The 14,606-nt window shown below is 39.2% G+C and overlaps 1 protein-coding gene across 1 annotated transcript in view; it reads right to left on the reverse strand.

The window, feature by feature from the left end:
- grm5a (glutamate receptor, metabotropic 5a) overlaps nucleotides 1–14,606 on the reverse strand; it is a 29,844-nt gene that overhangs the window by 14,943 nt on the left and 295 nt on the right. The window contains exons 2-10 of the mRNA XM_055017397.1: nucleotides 14,157–14,441; nucleotides 13,928–14,061; nucleotides 12,618–12,879; nucleotides 12,071–12,185; nucleotides 9,067–9,316; nucleotides 4,225–4,460; nucleotides 3,982–4,103; nucleotides 3,775–3,899; nucleotides 3,514–3,682 (exon numbers count right to left, since the gene is read on the reverse strand). Of these exons, the coding sequence (XP_054873372.1) occupies nucleotides 3,514–3,682; nucleotides 3,775–3,899; nucleotides 3,982–4,103; nucleotides 4,225–4,460; nucleotides 9,067–9,316; nucleotides 12,071–12,185; nucleotides 12,618–12,879; nucleotides 13,928–14,061; nucleotides 14,157–14,357 (1,614 nt within the window). The 5' untranslated portion in view covers nucleotides 14,358–14,441. The remainder of the gene's footprint in view (nucleotides 1–3,513; nucleotides 3,683–3,774; nucleotides 3,900–3,981; nucleotides 4,104–4,224; nucleotides 4,461–9,066; nucleotides 9,317–12,070; nucleotides 12,186–12,617; nucleotides 12,880–13,927; nucleotides 14,062–14,156; nucleotides 14,442–14,606) is intronic.

Genomic DNA, 14,606 nt, shown 5'->3' on the forward strand with positions numbered 1-14,606 from the left:
TCATCCAAAATGTGACAAAAATGTCATAGTTTAGTATGTCGTGCAAAATATCACAAAAACGTCATAGTATGTCGTCCAAAATATCACAAAAATGTCATAGTTTAGTATGTCGTCCAAAATATGACAAAAACGTCATAGTTTAGTATGTCGTCCAAAGTGTGGAAAAAACATCATAGTTTAGTATGTCGTCCAAAATATGAAATATATGTCATAGTTTAGTATGACGTCCAAAATATGACAAAAACGTCATAGTTTTGTATGTCGTCCAAAATGTGGAAAAAACGTCATAGTTTAGTATGTCGTCCAAAAATATGACAAAAACGTCATAGTTTAGTACGTCGTCCAAAATATGACAAAAACGTCGTAGATTAGTAGGTCGTCCAAAATGTGGAAAAAACGTCATAGGTTAGTATGTCATCCAAAATGTGGAAAAAACTTCATAGTTGAGTATGTCGTCCAAAATATGACAAAAACATCATAGTTTAGTATGTCATCCAAAATGTGGAAAAAACTTCATACTTTAGTTTGTCGTCCAAAATGTGGAAAAAACGTCATACTTTAGTATGTCGTCCAAAATATGACAAAGACGCCATAGTTTAGTATGTCGTCCAAAATATGACAAAAACATCATAGTTTAGTCTGTCGTCCAAAATATGACAAAAACGTTATAGTTTAGTATGACGTCCAAAATATGACAAAAACGTCATCGTTTAGTATGTCGCCCAACAAGTGAAAAGCAGGTGCCTAGTTCACTCAACTGGTTGAGAGGGCATTTAATAAACAAGTTTGCATCAGAGATGCAGGTTTGATACCAGCTCATGGCCCTTTACTGCAGGTCTTTCCTGCTTTCCTGTCTTTCTCTCTACTTACCTATTGAATAAAACCAACAAAAGGGCCCAAAAATCAACTTAGAAAAAAACATCATAGTTTAGTATGTCATCATTAAAACATAATAGTTTAGTATGTTGTCCTAAATGTGGGGGAAAAAAAGTCACAGTTTAGTATGTCATCCAAAATGTGGACAAAATGTCATAGTTTAGTATGTGGTCCAACAAGTGAAAAAAGGACCCCAAGTAGCTCAACTGGTTGAGAGGGCGACTCATAAATAGGACTGTGTCAGAGATGCAGGTTCAATCCCAGCTCCTGGCTCTTTACTGTAGGTATTCTCTGTCCTCCTCTCTACTTACCTATTAAATAAAAGCAACAAAAGGGCCCAAAAAACAGCTTAGAAAAAAGTTTAGTATGTTGTCCAGAATATCACTAAAACGTCATAGTTTAGTATGTTGTCCAAAATGTCACTAAAACATCATAGTTACTCCGCCAAGGAATGCGGCGGAGTTATGTGATGATCGGCGTATGTTTGTCTGTGAATCTGTCTGTCTGTCGATGTGAAACATTACTCAAAAACGGAGTCATGGATTTGGATGAAATTTTCAGGGGAAGTCAGAAATGACACAAGGACCACCTCATTACATTTTCACAGTGATGCGACTTACAGTCTGGATCCACAGCTTTGTTAAGGATTTCCCATTGCCAGATATAGCGGCTGGCACGTTGCTGTAACCCTGACAAGTGAACACTGTGTCAGTTACCTGCTGACGATCACATGATTGCGATCCTACTAAAATTGACCGTGATTTATTCATTGAAAATCGTACAAGGAACAAATGATTAAACTGTGGGGTGTTTCTGAGTCCCATCAGTTCCTGCCGTCCGCTACATATTTAGGTCATGCAATGTAGCAAACCCCAGCCAGACACTGGTGAAGCTTCTGATGTTTCCCAAAGCCTTTATTTACGTTCAGCTGTCAGCCTTATTTTGAACACAAATTCACCAGTCTGTCCTTCACTCCTTTCTTCAGGAATCACCATAAGAGCTTGTCCCCATTCCAGTTAGGTGCTTCTAAGTTTATGCACATCCTTTGCTAGACAGCAACAGCGTGGAACCGATTTCTTTCATCTTTCACGTGAGTTTTCGGACTTTTCGGCAGCGTCGTCATTATGTCAATAATCCGCTCCTTAGATAAACACTTCCTGTGCCACTGAAATTGCGACAAAATAAAAGCGCCTTCAAAATAAAAGCATGGAGGGAACGGTTATTTTAACACTAGCAAAACAAAGGCTTGCCAAAAGTGATGAACTGATCAACAGACCTTTAGATGAGTAATTTACATGCAATTCGGCATCCATACATAACATGCACATGCATAACACATGCCTGTGCTCAGCATAAGGATATTTTTCATTAACTAGGCCTATTTCATCTGCCGGAAATGATATGTCAACTGAGCAGCCTTGGCGGTGTACTGCGCTCTCTGAGTGCTTTTCTAGTTTTGTTTTGTGATCTCTAATTTTGGGATTAGAACTGGTGTCTTTGGTGCGAGGGCTTTTTGGAGCCAGCCCCTGGTGGCAGTAGTGGTATTGCAGGTTACTGACACTTCCACGTTGGATTCACTTTTCAGGACTGGTTGCTATGTTCATCTTTGGTATACATTCTAGCATTTAAGCACAGTCTTGAATGCAGGACTTTACTTGTAATGGAGTACTTTTATACTATATATGAATTGCTACTTTTACTTCTGTAAAGGATCTGGATATTTCCTTCCTCACTGTTTCTAGTCTGCATAGAAACTCTGTCACAGTAATCTAGGATAGGCTTCATGGATGGGTGAAAATGGGTTCAGGTAAAGAGAGCAGAAAAGAGAGCTGCTCGAGGATAAATGAGGTACTTGTTTCAAAGGAATACATTGTCGATATGATGCTGTAGGTAGCAGGGAATGAGTCCTATGTGTTCTCATGGAGCGTTAAAGAGAACAGAGTGGAGGCACTGACAAGGTCAGAGTGGTTCAGAGAGAGCCACAACTCAGAATGTGGGCTGCGATGAATAAACTTGCAGATCTTCTCAAAACCATGCGTAAGAGTCAAGCTTTGAATTCCCTACAAGGTGGCACATTGTAAGGTGTCAGGGTTGACTGTTTGGCAGAGGTTTAGACTTTGGGATGATGCAGAACAAGGGAGACTGCAGTGTCGATGGGCTGGAGGGAGTTAGAAACCCGGATGGGAGATGAGTGCAGCCTGAACAAAGAGCTGTGCTGAATCCCTGGTGGCCTAGTCGAGAATGTGATTGGACTGGTTTTTGAAGATTGTAAACCAGTGGGATCAATTCATGGTTGCTGTGTGGGTCGGGCTTGACAGCTCTGTTCAAAAAAAAGACTCTGACAAGTTCTCTGCTTTATAGTGAAGTAGGAATGTATGAAGCTGGGTTTTTTGGAGATCATCATGATGGAAACAGCTGCAAATATTAGCAAAGCTGAATTTTCAAAATATTTAACTCAGTTTGGTACAGACTATAGACCTTAATTATTTATTTTCTGGAGAGGTTGATATATGCCCTGCTCTCAGATGTAAATAAAAGGGTAGGTGCACCACAACCACTGTTACAGACTCAATCTAGCTAGTTTATATTAAAGCCTAACTTCCCTCAATGATCTAAAACTCGTGTGTTGGTTTGTACCTTGATTTGTGCCTTCTTGCAGGGCTCAGAACACACTGACTGGATGATGTCGCTGTCATTGCTCCAGATTTCCTCATCGTTCATCTTTAGGCCAGTTTGATCCCAGCTTCCCACATGGATGTACGCGTATTCATCCTCGCCTATGTGCTTGAAGTTCATGATTTCATACCTGAGGCACATAATACAGCATGTGCAGGCATTTAAAATTGATCTCCACTTCCGTCCTTCCTTCCTTTCTGTGTTTCCCGTAATAATCTTTACCTGCCAGGTGAGTCTCCATTCTGGTCAAAGTGGATGACCTCCCCAGATACACCAGTAAAGTTGGTTCTCATCAGGAACTCCAGCAGCTGGCGGCCGTCGATGGGCCGCATGGACTCACACAAACCCTGGGGAAAAATAAACACTATTAATACTGTCACCTTCATTGTTTAAGTATTCATAATATGCACACTGTTCACATCATCAAACCTTATATCCTGGACAGAGGGCTTCCTGCATGGCATGTAGGCCGTAAGCCATGGAGTAAATGGCATTTATGACAAAGCCCATTTTGGTGTCTTGTGCGTACTGATGGCGCAGAGACTCTCTCCCTGTGGAGAACAGAAACTTGCTCAGTAGGAGAATCACAATTACTGTAATCCGTTTTAAGGATGTGGTCACAGACTAGTGTCTAAGTAAGTGTATCGACATTGATCTCAGTGTTGTACTAACAGGTGCAGGTGCGGTTGTACGTGGTGCTGTCCTGTGGATGTCCCCTCAACCGGCACTGGAAGCGGTGCTGCCAGAACTCGGGGAACCATGGGTTTCTCAGGTTGGCGTCAGGCTTCAGGTTCAGGTAATAATCATCAAACCAGGTCACATAGGCCGACTTTAGCTTTATTGTGATTCCACCTGCTGCTTCCCTCTGGTAGCCGTTGGTCACATCATACCTGTCAGCCCAGCCATCACTGGACAGGAGGTAGAGAAAGGTACAGGGGGAATAATTGAGACTTGTTATTGACCTACAGATTTGTTTGTTTGCTCTAAAGCTATTGTCTAAATCAGCATTTTATTTTCAAAGTATGTTGAGATATGTATTGGCATATGTGCAAACAACGTCTTCCTTATTCTTGTACCCTGAAACCCTTCAGTATTTACGACACATTGTGTACCAATTTTAGCATTTTGGTAACAACTGCTAAATATTGCAACCCATGTCAGGATTTGACTGTTCTGACAGTAATGTTGCCTCAGCAACTTCTTATTGTGTGTAAGGAACAGCTGGAAAACCTGACATTTAATGCCTGAAAAATAAATGAAAAAACAGCACACTATGAATTATGAAGCAGACTGCTCTTTAAATAATAATTTTTTCCACAAACTTGTTCGACCCCAAGCAAAGCCCAGCATTAGTCCCCAAAATATGCAAACCCCCCCCCAAAAAAAACACTTTGAGGGAAAATATTTCAGAACATTTTAATTAAATACAGGGTAAAACTGTTAAATGTATGCAGTGCGAGTGGTTTTATGAAGAAAAATAACACTCATTCCAAGATGGCAGTGAATGCTTAATGCGGCCTGCTCTGAAAAGCTGTAGTTTGTCGTTGTGATGATATTTTGGACAACAGTTGCACAGGCTGATAGAGACAGGTGGTGCCTCACAAATTGAGCCTAATGACTGAATAAAAATGAGAATAAAATATTTACCATGGTGACTCAGATGTGCCAAGACAAGAGTCACTGAGTAATTAAACGTATTTGCTCATGCGTTTAAGTTGAAGAATTGTGAAGTGAAACTGATTGTTACTTTTTAGTATGTTTCTTTGTAATGTTCTTTAATTGTGTTGCAAAGATAACTGAATAATGCTAAGAGGACTTGGTTAGTTGGGACAGAAGGTCATGGTATGCCATTTCTTTTCAACATGTTTTTTATGTTGTATGCTTTGATTTGCATGTCTGCTTTCATGGTCATACTTTTTTGCCAAGTTTGTGTCTGAATGCTTATTAATTAGATCTCTGTAGGCTGATTATCTGTTCTCCACTGGTAGACATGTAAAGAAGAGCACACTGACTGATTCAATTTATGAGCAAATATGTCAGCATCAATAGAAGCCCTGCATTGCAGAAACATGCTGTACCCAATCTGTTAATGTTTTAATATTGACAGTCAGTGCATATATTGATTTAGAACTTGGAATTGTTACATGAATTAATAATTAGTGTTTCCTTCTGTCTGGTAAAACGCCTTCTGACTATAATTACAAAGATACCTAATGCTGAATAAAGCTTAAACACCAGACAAACACTACCAGACTACAGTGTCTACAGACACATCTGATATCCTGTTTATTCAAAAACACTGTGGGCTTGGACTCAAAAAGCTATCTCATCCTTCTATTATTATCGCTCCCTCTAGATGCTTGTCTACAATCAACAAAGTCGAAAGGTTGATTACACCTCCACATGTGTGCATACATGTAAAAAAGAAACACACACCTCACTGACACAAAGACATGCACTCATCTCCGTCTAACTGACGCAAAAAAAAAAAGCCAAAGAAGTCATCTCTGAAAACTTCACTAACTGAGCTGGAGTTATACAACACTAGTGTGGGTGTATATTTATTTTTTTATTTTTTTTATGATGCCTGGTTCTCTGGGTGAGGTAGGAGATCATTTCATAACACATCCTTAGAGAAGCGAGCACAGAAATGGTACACTGGCATAAAAAAAGGCAGGAATGGAAATGAAAAGCATGGAGGGCTTTGACTCTGGATAGTTTGAATCACTCTTGAACGAGAGCTCTGAAACCCACACATCGACCTGGGAGGGCAATATGCTGTGTGCAGCATGTTGCTACACCACCTACAAACCTGAAGACACACACAAGCGTGTATATGCGTGTGCTCGCTCACTCGCTCTCTCTCTCTGTCTCTCTCTCTCTCTCTCTCACACACATACACACACACATTGTGCTCTTATTTCACCTTTATACAGCACAATACTGGTTAACTTTTATAGCCAGATATATTCTGAACACTGCAGTGATACAAACTTGAGGCCAGAAACGTGCAATTCTGAAATGAAAGCCATAAGGAAAAACACACGCACACCCTCTAAATAGTATCAATAAAAAATACTCTCCCACGACCTAGGCAACCTCCGTTGTGGTGTTTCCAACATGTGCACCAATGAACACCAAATAGCAGTATTTGCAGGTGGGAAGCCAGTGAGGGAGCATATTGTTTTACTAACACTAGCAATGTCAAGAGTCTATTTGGAGCACTTGTATAAAGGGACTGCCATAATGTAAGTTTGATTCGCAATCCATCTGACTGATGTGAAGGCACTTCATTGGTGGTGGCGCTAGAGGAACAGACACGGGATCACGATAGTCAATGGGAGTCTTTCATGTCTGAACATTATTTTATAGCAATCCATCCAATAGATGTTGAGATTTTTCAGTTTGGTCCACATTAACATTTCTAGAGCCATGTGACAAATATGGCTAAAAATAGAGAGGGACTGAATTTGTGTAGCTTTCGCCCTATATAAAAGAGTAAGCCAATAGAAGCTTGTTAATTTATAAAGTTCCTTTTGATATATGCAACAGCTTTTATTTATCCACTTATTTCTATAGAAACAATTAGAAGGTTGACTGTGGTTTAGATACAACATTTTAAAATAGGTTTCAGCCATGCTGGCAACACAATGCAACAAAACAAAGACACAAACAAACAAAAAAATCGATCATCTACTCCTCCAGTTTCTCCCTTAGCTTGCATGTACTACTCACTACACAAACCTGGTGACAAATATTTCAAGCTGACATTAAAATGGCTGTTCCTGCAGGTAATTAAGTAGAAAAATGACAGACAGCACTGTGAAAATAGACACAGTAATGAATGCTAATGTATGATCACATAGATGCGTGTACATCAAACTAAATGGTGGTGAATTTGCCACCTCAACAGTACAATCCTGAACCTAATTACCCTCAGAACAGAAGGAACAAACAAGCAAATTAAACCCAATCTTTGATAATGAGCAGACAACACCACTGCGACTACCTGGAAGCTCTGTGTGATAATATAGATGAGAGAGCATGGTGTTTTGCGATATGTAGTTCAAGGTTATTTTATGTTTCCTGCCGTCAGATTTGAGCGACAGCCTACATATGTGGCTCCTAATGAGGAAAGGCATTTATAGAACACCAGGGACGAGAGTGAGCCAGAGAGCTAAACCTTAAAATAAAACGCGTTATTCTCAGAGAGAGCGAAACCTCCTGCTAAATCAACCCCCACTTCCCTGCTTGTTTTTTCCCCTTGAGATGTTAATTGGATATTTTCTTTCCCGTGCCTAATCTTTAACAGTTTCTCTGTTGAAATAATTCACAGAAAGAACCGTGCTTAATATGCAATATTAAGGGGTAATGTTTCTATCAAGGAGATTTCAGAAAGTGTCATTTTTTACACATTTATCTCCCACAATGTTACGTTTTTTTTTAGAGAGGATTTGGATGCTGCACATTTAATCATACTGGAAAACAACCAAATGCTCTATCTGTTGATCTGACTATTTAGATGGTCTTCTTTAAATAATAAATAGAATAACAGATTTGTTGCCAACTACACCATGCTTTCTTGTTGTTTGCTGTTCTGACAGCGACAAGAACAAAAGGTTGTTTTTCACTGCAGGAACATGTGGGCCATTTAGGGACAGCTCGAATTATTGTGCACATTCGAAATGCAAGAACCGCCCTGATAAAATGTCATTCAGGGCTGTATTCAGAGAGGAAAAAAGTATCAACATATGGGTAGTTACATCTGAGCAGCAATGAAAAGCTGCTGTGAAAGGCTGGGCGCTGATTAATTAAACTGGGAGAAGACAACAAGCAACATTTTTTGAGGCTCTTAATGGCCTTATTGAGTAATAGTCACACACTGTCACTCTAACATTGTCACCGACACGAAAAATTCACCGTATATTCAGTGATTACAAAATGGTTCTATGGAGTGGAATTACATCCAGTAAGGTCATTGTTTGGATGTTTTCTTCCAAGTTTCTGCAGTGAAGAGCTGCTTAATATGATACGATTCAATGATAATTTATGAATCGGTTACTGTATTTCTCTATGTGGATCATTTGGACTGGATCAATACGGATTAAAAATGTTTAGTATCAGGTAGAACTGATTTGAAGATAATAAAAATCTGCATTTTGATTGTCGCTTTAAAGTCTATTGAATAGTGTCACTGTCATATCAATGCAAAAAAAAGTTTGAAAAATACCTTGAAGGTCGTGGCCACCATGAAGCTGATGAATGCCATGAAGATGATAATTAAGACGATGAAGATGATAATGATAATGATGATGATGAGAGGATAAAGATGGTCCCAGTGACCACTGATGCATCTTGTTTGATGATGGTGAACATCTGAAGAAAGTCTGGATTGGAAAGTGATGCATAAGACTAAGAAATTTAACACGTCAGTCACTACCGCTAACAAAACCAAGAAGCCTACAGGTAAGAAATGCAGTCAAAAATCTGGACATACCAGAAACTACAACTCACCTTCCCACGAGCACAAACTCTCCCACCAGACGCTGTCGTCTCATGGCCATCAGTATGCCTCGGACTGTCATGCCCTCACAGAAGCAGGCCACCACCCTGGCTTTGGGCAGATGACCTCGTAGTTTCTGCAGCAGCTTGTCAAAGTTCTGTTCCCCTGCGTTGCTGTATATCTTATCGGAGTGGGCGATGCAGATCCCCTCCTTGGCCGCCATGTCTTTAAATGCCTCCATACCGCTCTCGCCATAATTACCTACGGAGGGAACCACATGAATGGAATTGTTTTCGTTTACACACAGCACTGCACGCACAAATCCTGGGGTCTGCTACATAATTAAAGCTAACAAACTGAGCAAATTACTGTGACAAAATCCTTTGACTCACCAGGACCCTTTAACAAAGCCCTTTGGATACTCGGCTCTTGCATGATAATTTAAAATCCACCACTTGCCTGTTAAGTATACTTCGCTCACATTGCTGTGCAGTCATTTTTCATTGTGCTGCTCCTCACACTCTCCAGCACATGCACTCTTGTGTGCTGGTTCACACACAGATGTGTGCACGCATAGAGCGTAAACAAACAAATACACAAGTGTAATGCTGGACCAGCAACTGAGAACTTAGTATTTTTGTCCCTATTATGGGAACTGTCGAGGGTTAGACTTTGCTGTTTTTGCTAAAAATGAGGTCACCTAGTTTCTGTTGCTTTGAAAGTGTACTCCCACTCTGGGCATGACACTGTTTGAGGCATCTTTTTTCATTACTACACGTGAGTTTTACTCACATATGTGGCACGCCTCCATCACATCCATGTGGTAACACAGTCTTTCATTTTTAAACTAGGATTTCACCTTGATTCACCTCTCTGTCGCTGGTGTTGCTGCAATTCCTGTTGGCATAACAATTATTTTCTCTTCTTTACTAAATTTTCCCTGCCTTTTTAACTTTCTGAGAGGGTGTTATAACCTTTTATAGTTCCAGCATTGTAACAATTAAAACATTTTATTAGTTTCAAATGAAAACGTAACAGAAAATAGGCTACACAGGACACCGTTTTCCACAATTTTCCACACAATTTGATGTCATTTACTGGGTGACAAATCTTGTCATTCGTTTATGCAAAAGCCATAAAGGGCAACAAGCCATACTCACCTGAATTTGACAATTACTTGTGATAATAGTACAAACAATGAATATGATATCTAAACCTAGAGCCACAAAATCTTTTTAAATGAATTCAAAATTTACAATTTTTGCAAAAAATGTTGAATTCTTTGTTTAGCTGCCTTGAAACTATTTAACAGTAGATAAATAATATTAAACAATTTGAGTGTGTGTATGTAATTATATTATATAATGACACGTGAAATCCTTTTGACCAAATGCCACTGCCTACTGGATTTTTTCACTAATTTATATAAATTTTCAGAAATTATTCAATGCATGCCTTTCAATTCAAAGATGCTGCATTACAATTTAAACTAACAATAGGATGCAGTTAAAAACTTTAAAAACACTAGAAAGAATGGACACAACATAAACATTATAACAAAAGGCTTTTCCTATTAGATGCTTCCTATTGCATTAGTTTTTATCCTCAAAAAGAACATTTGTGATACAGCAGACCTTATTTTGAATCCTCCTCCACCACAGCTTTGTATTTTTATGGGAAAAAACTGGAACAATCCAGTCAAGATTTAGTTCTTATTCTCATCAAGAGATTTGGATTTGTGGATTTATGTCATAAAAATATGGCCTTGAGCCACTGAGAGGTTAAAAAAAGAAGCAGCGGCTTTGTGAGCATAGTATAAGATATTGACAATGATGTATTGGCAATATATTTTTTGTTCTAAATATGTAGGATAAGTTATTCAGGGACTGGATCCTTTGAAATTGTGATAACCTTGCCGGTTAATATTAATATAAAATCAGGCAATTGTGTATTTCTGTATTGCAGTCCTCAGTCACATTGTCCACAAAGGAGGGGTAAAAAAAATAAAAATCTAAAGACTCAGAGAGTCCAAAGCTCATGGCAGATTTTCCTTCGGAAGCTTTGTTAATGATGAACAGAATCACCAAGAATATATAATAAGAGCTTAAATCTTCAATTTAAGACTTGTGCTGTAGCTGTGATGGCCTTCACTGAAGTTTTACAATGGAGTCATTTTAATAGTCAGAAAGTAGAAGGAAAAACTGCAGAGGCTGAAAATGATATACGCCACGGACCACTTTATTAGGTACCCCTAATGAAATCTAATGCAATCCAATCCATATATTCTGCTTTTATGATGCTTCTCCTATTTTAGTTTTTTGTTGTGTTTCAAAAAGGTGCTTTATGTTGACTATTGGAGGTCATCGTGGGTTGTGATGGTGAGAGTGCACTGGACTGCATTACATTTAAGCATTCCTAATATATTGTCCACCCTGTTAATACACATGAGGGAGACAAACTATTACCAACACCTTTAATGTAATGCAGTCCAATACATCACCACCATGAGCCTCAATAATAAACATAAACGGGAATCATCACCTTTTTGACAATGTCCACAAAAGATGAAAATGTTGAAGTTTCGTAAAAAGTAGAATTTATGGTGGAGCCGTTGTATTAGATTGCATTAGATTTCACAGTCGGACCTAATAAACAGGCCGGTGAGTGTGTGTAGTTCCGCTGAGCTTCCTCTGACTAGCTGGCAGGTCAGAATGTCAGGAAGTAAAAGTGTGACTCCCACTTTCTTTTCTTAAAACTAAGAACTGAAACTAAGAAATGAGTCAGAGACTCCTCACAATGAGGATAGATGTGTTTCTCCACTTCAGACTTAATGGTAAAAAGAAGCTTCACGAAGAAAAGGATTGCTGGAAACTCAGTGTATATATAAATATGCTGCTTAATCCATGTGCAAATATAACTAGTGGATGAAGAGGTGAGAGGAGAAAGATAGAACAAGAAACTAAAACAAATAAAAATTTACAACAACAACACACACACACAAATACACAGTCTTACCTTCTGTGTGTATTGCAGACACGTAGCTCCAGTTGTATCTCTTGACAATGTCCACCATGGCTCTGGCCTGTTGCATATCTGATGGTACCACTCTCATGAAATATTTATACAGGCTCTGTTGAAAGGGATTTACATGTTTTACAAGTCTGTCTGTATACTTGGCATGATTGCATGTAACAGCCTGTCTATAGGTTTGTACATTCATCCATTAAAACCCCTAAAACAGACTCCATCACTGAACACTGACTTCCAAGTGATATTCATAATGAGGAAACAGTAATTCTAACTGAGCTGTGATATTTTAGAGTTGTATGTGCTTTGGATATCACTAATTTTTACATAAATTTCAGAATTTTTATGCATTATTGGCACAGGATAGTATAATTACAAGTCTGAATGCAATGGAACTTAAAGCAAACATTACGTAAAATACTTCTTTTTTTGACTCCGCCATATTTGTTTTCAATGAAGCAACCTCATATCTTAATTTGAAGATCTGAAGTTTGAAGATATCTAAGACTTTGTTGCTCTTTTAAACTAACCTTACCTTGTCACTGAGATCCATGCTGGTGGCTGAGTATGCAATCTGTGGGATGTTGAAGAGCTGAAGGAGATTTTGCACCTGGATGGCCACAGAGCTGGATCCTGGTCCGATCAGTCCCACTATGGGCTTCTTCCCCTGAAGAAGTAAGCTTCCTGCTTCTGCATTACATCTGCCTTGGCTCTCCTCCTCTTCGTTGGACACTAGCGTGTCCCTAATGAACTCTATACTCTGTTCCAGTGCCACCGCAGAGTGCCAGCACGAGTCCCTGGTGCAGAAAAGATAGAGTTCACAACTACAGTGTTTTGGCAGCAATTACAAGGATACAAGATGATGGGAGCACAGATGTGCTTCATGCTTTTTGATAAAACCTGTGACTGTCTGCAATCCAAAGTCCAGCCAAAGCAAATTTCTGCAGTCCGAATCAAACAAATCCTGCTAGTGTCTCCCAAATGTTTTTACCACCAATTTCACTCTTCGCATCTCCCTCGGTGGTGTTTTCCTGTTTTTTGCTTCCTTCAGAATGTCTAACATGAAACGACTGACTCTAGATTTTGTCCCTCATTTTTAACCACATAGTTGTGCTCATTAAAGATCACTTCATGGCCATTATATAGAAGAGCTACAAGCATAGCAACCAGCTCTTTCAACCATCCGTTGTCCCCTCAGAGGTTAACTCTCAGGCTTCTGTCTCTCCTCAAAGTTTTCTCTCCAAGACTGCATGAACTTTTTTTCCTATTTCCTTCCAGACCCTCTACTTATATAAAGTGACTCTAATAAAGTTGACGTGTCCAGATCTATATCTATCTGCCTTACTATCCCTCATTTGGGTCAAAGTTATTAAAAACCTTGTCTTTTAGAATGTTGGACCCAAATTTTAAAAAATTACTTTAGTGGAGTTTTGCTTTCCTTACATTGCTGTTGTTTGATTTAAAAATAATACAAATGTCTGCAATCACAGCTGTCTTCCAATTTTATAACCTAGTTAAACTCTTTGTCTCTCTTGAATTATTGGGAATTGAATGCAAATATACTGAGATGAAGGTACACTGGACTTTACCTAATTGAGTTGTTTTTAAATTGTAAGTATCTGTTTTGAAAAGCAGATTAAAAAAGATTGATGCATATCTGGTGTCCTTGGTATTTAAAAAAAGGCAGTTAAAATGCCAAATGTGTAGGTATTTTACCACAATAAGTGATACAATCTTTATACCAGCCACTTTGAGAAGGTGTGGCTCTTTGTTAAATCAAAAGCCTTCATTTTGTAGACATATGATCCACTCACTGCGTAACAGTAAAGATCAACAACAACTGACCTGATCTCACAGCCCAGGGTGATATTCGGAAGGATGGTGGGGTCTGCGTTAATTCGATCCAGAGTGTGCATCATGGCCTCCACTCTCTGGATCCCATACTGCTCACGCACTGCACCACACTTTCGCTCATGCACCTGAACAAAATGTAACACAAATCTGAATTATCATTAACATTCATTACGTGTATGTATACGGATTATATCACTATGTAAACACATGCAACGTGCACCTTGTCTGCAGGTGGTTGGTGGTGGACAGAGAACAGAGCTCCTATGATGATATCACCAGGAATATGTGCCAAGACCCTTCTCTCATTGTTCTGGGCGTTGACCCCAACCTGGTCTTTCAAGCATCCCAGTAACACAGCCAGTGCTAACAGCCCCAAATACAACCTCAGCCTTCTTTCCATCCTTCTTACACCTGCTGCCATCCTGGATCCTCTTGGAGTGGAGGTTCAGATCAGTGTGTTGTCTTTGGCATGGTGCTAGTAGTGCCAAGGACAGAGGTTAGACTCCTAGAGAAATGGACGAGGACAAGGAGTTAAATAAGGACAGAAAGAAAGACAAAGGGAGGAACATATTTGTTTGTTTTTCATTTTAAACTTTCACTTTCTACCATGCAATCGAGTTGCTGTCTGTTGTTACTAAAATTATCAATGCATCATGCAGCTGAGGCAAAA

The sequence above is a fragment of the Amphiprion ocellaris genome, chromosome 14 (genome assembly GCF_022539595.1).
Source record: "Amphiprion ocellaris isolate individual 3 ecotype Okinawa chromosome 14, ASM2253959v1, whole genome shotgun sequence".
Lineage (NCBI taxonomy): Eukaryota > Metazoa > Chordata > Actinopteri > Pomacentridae > Amphiprion > Amphiprion ocellaris.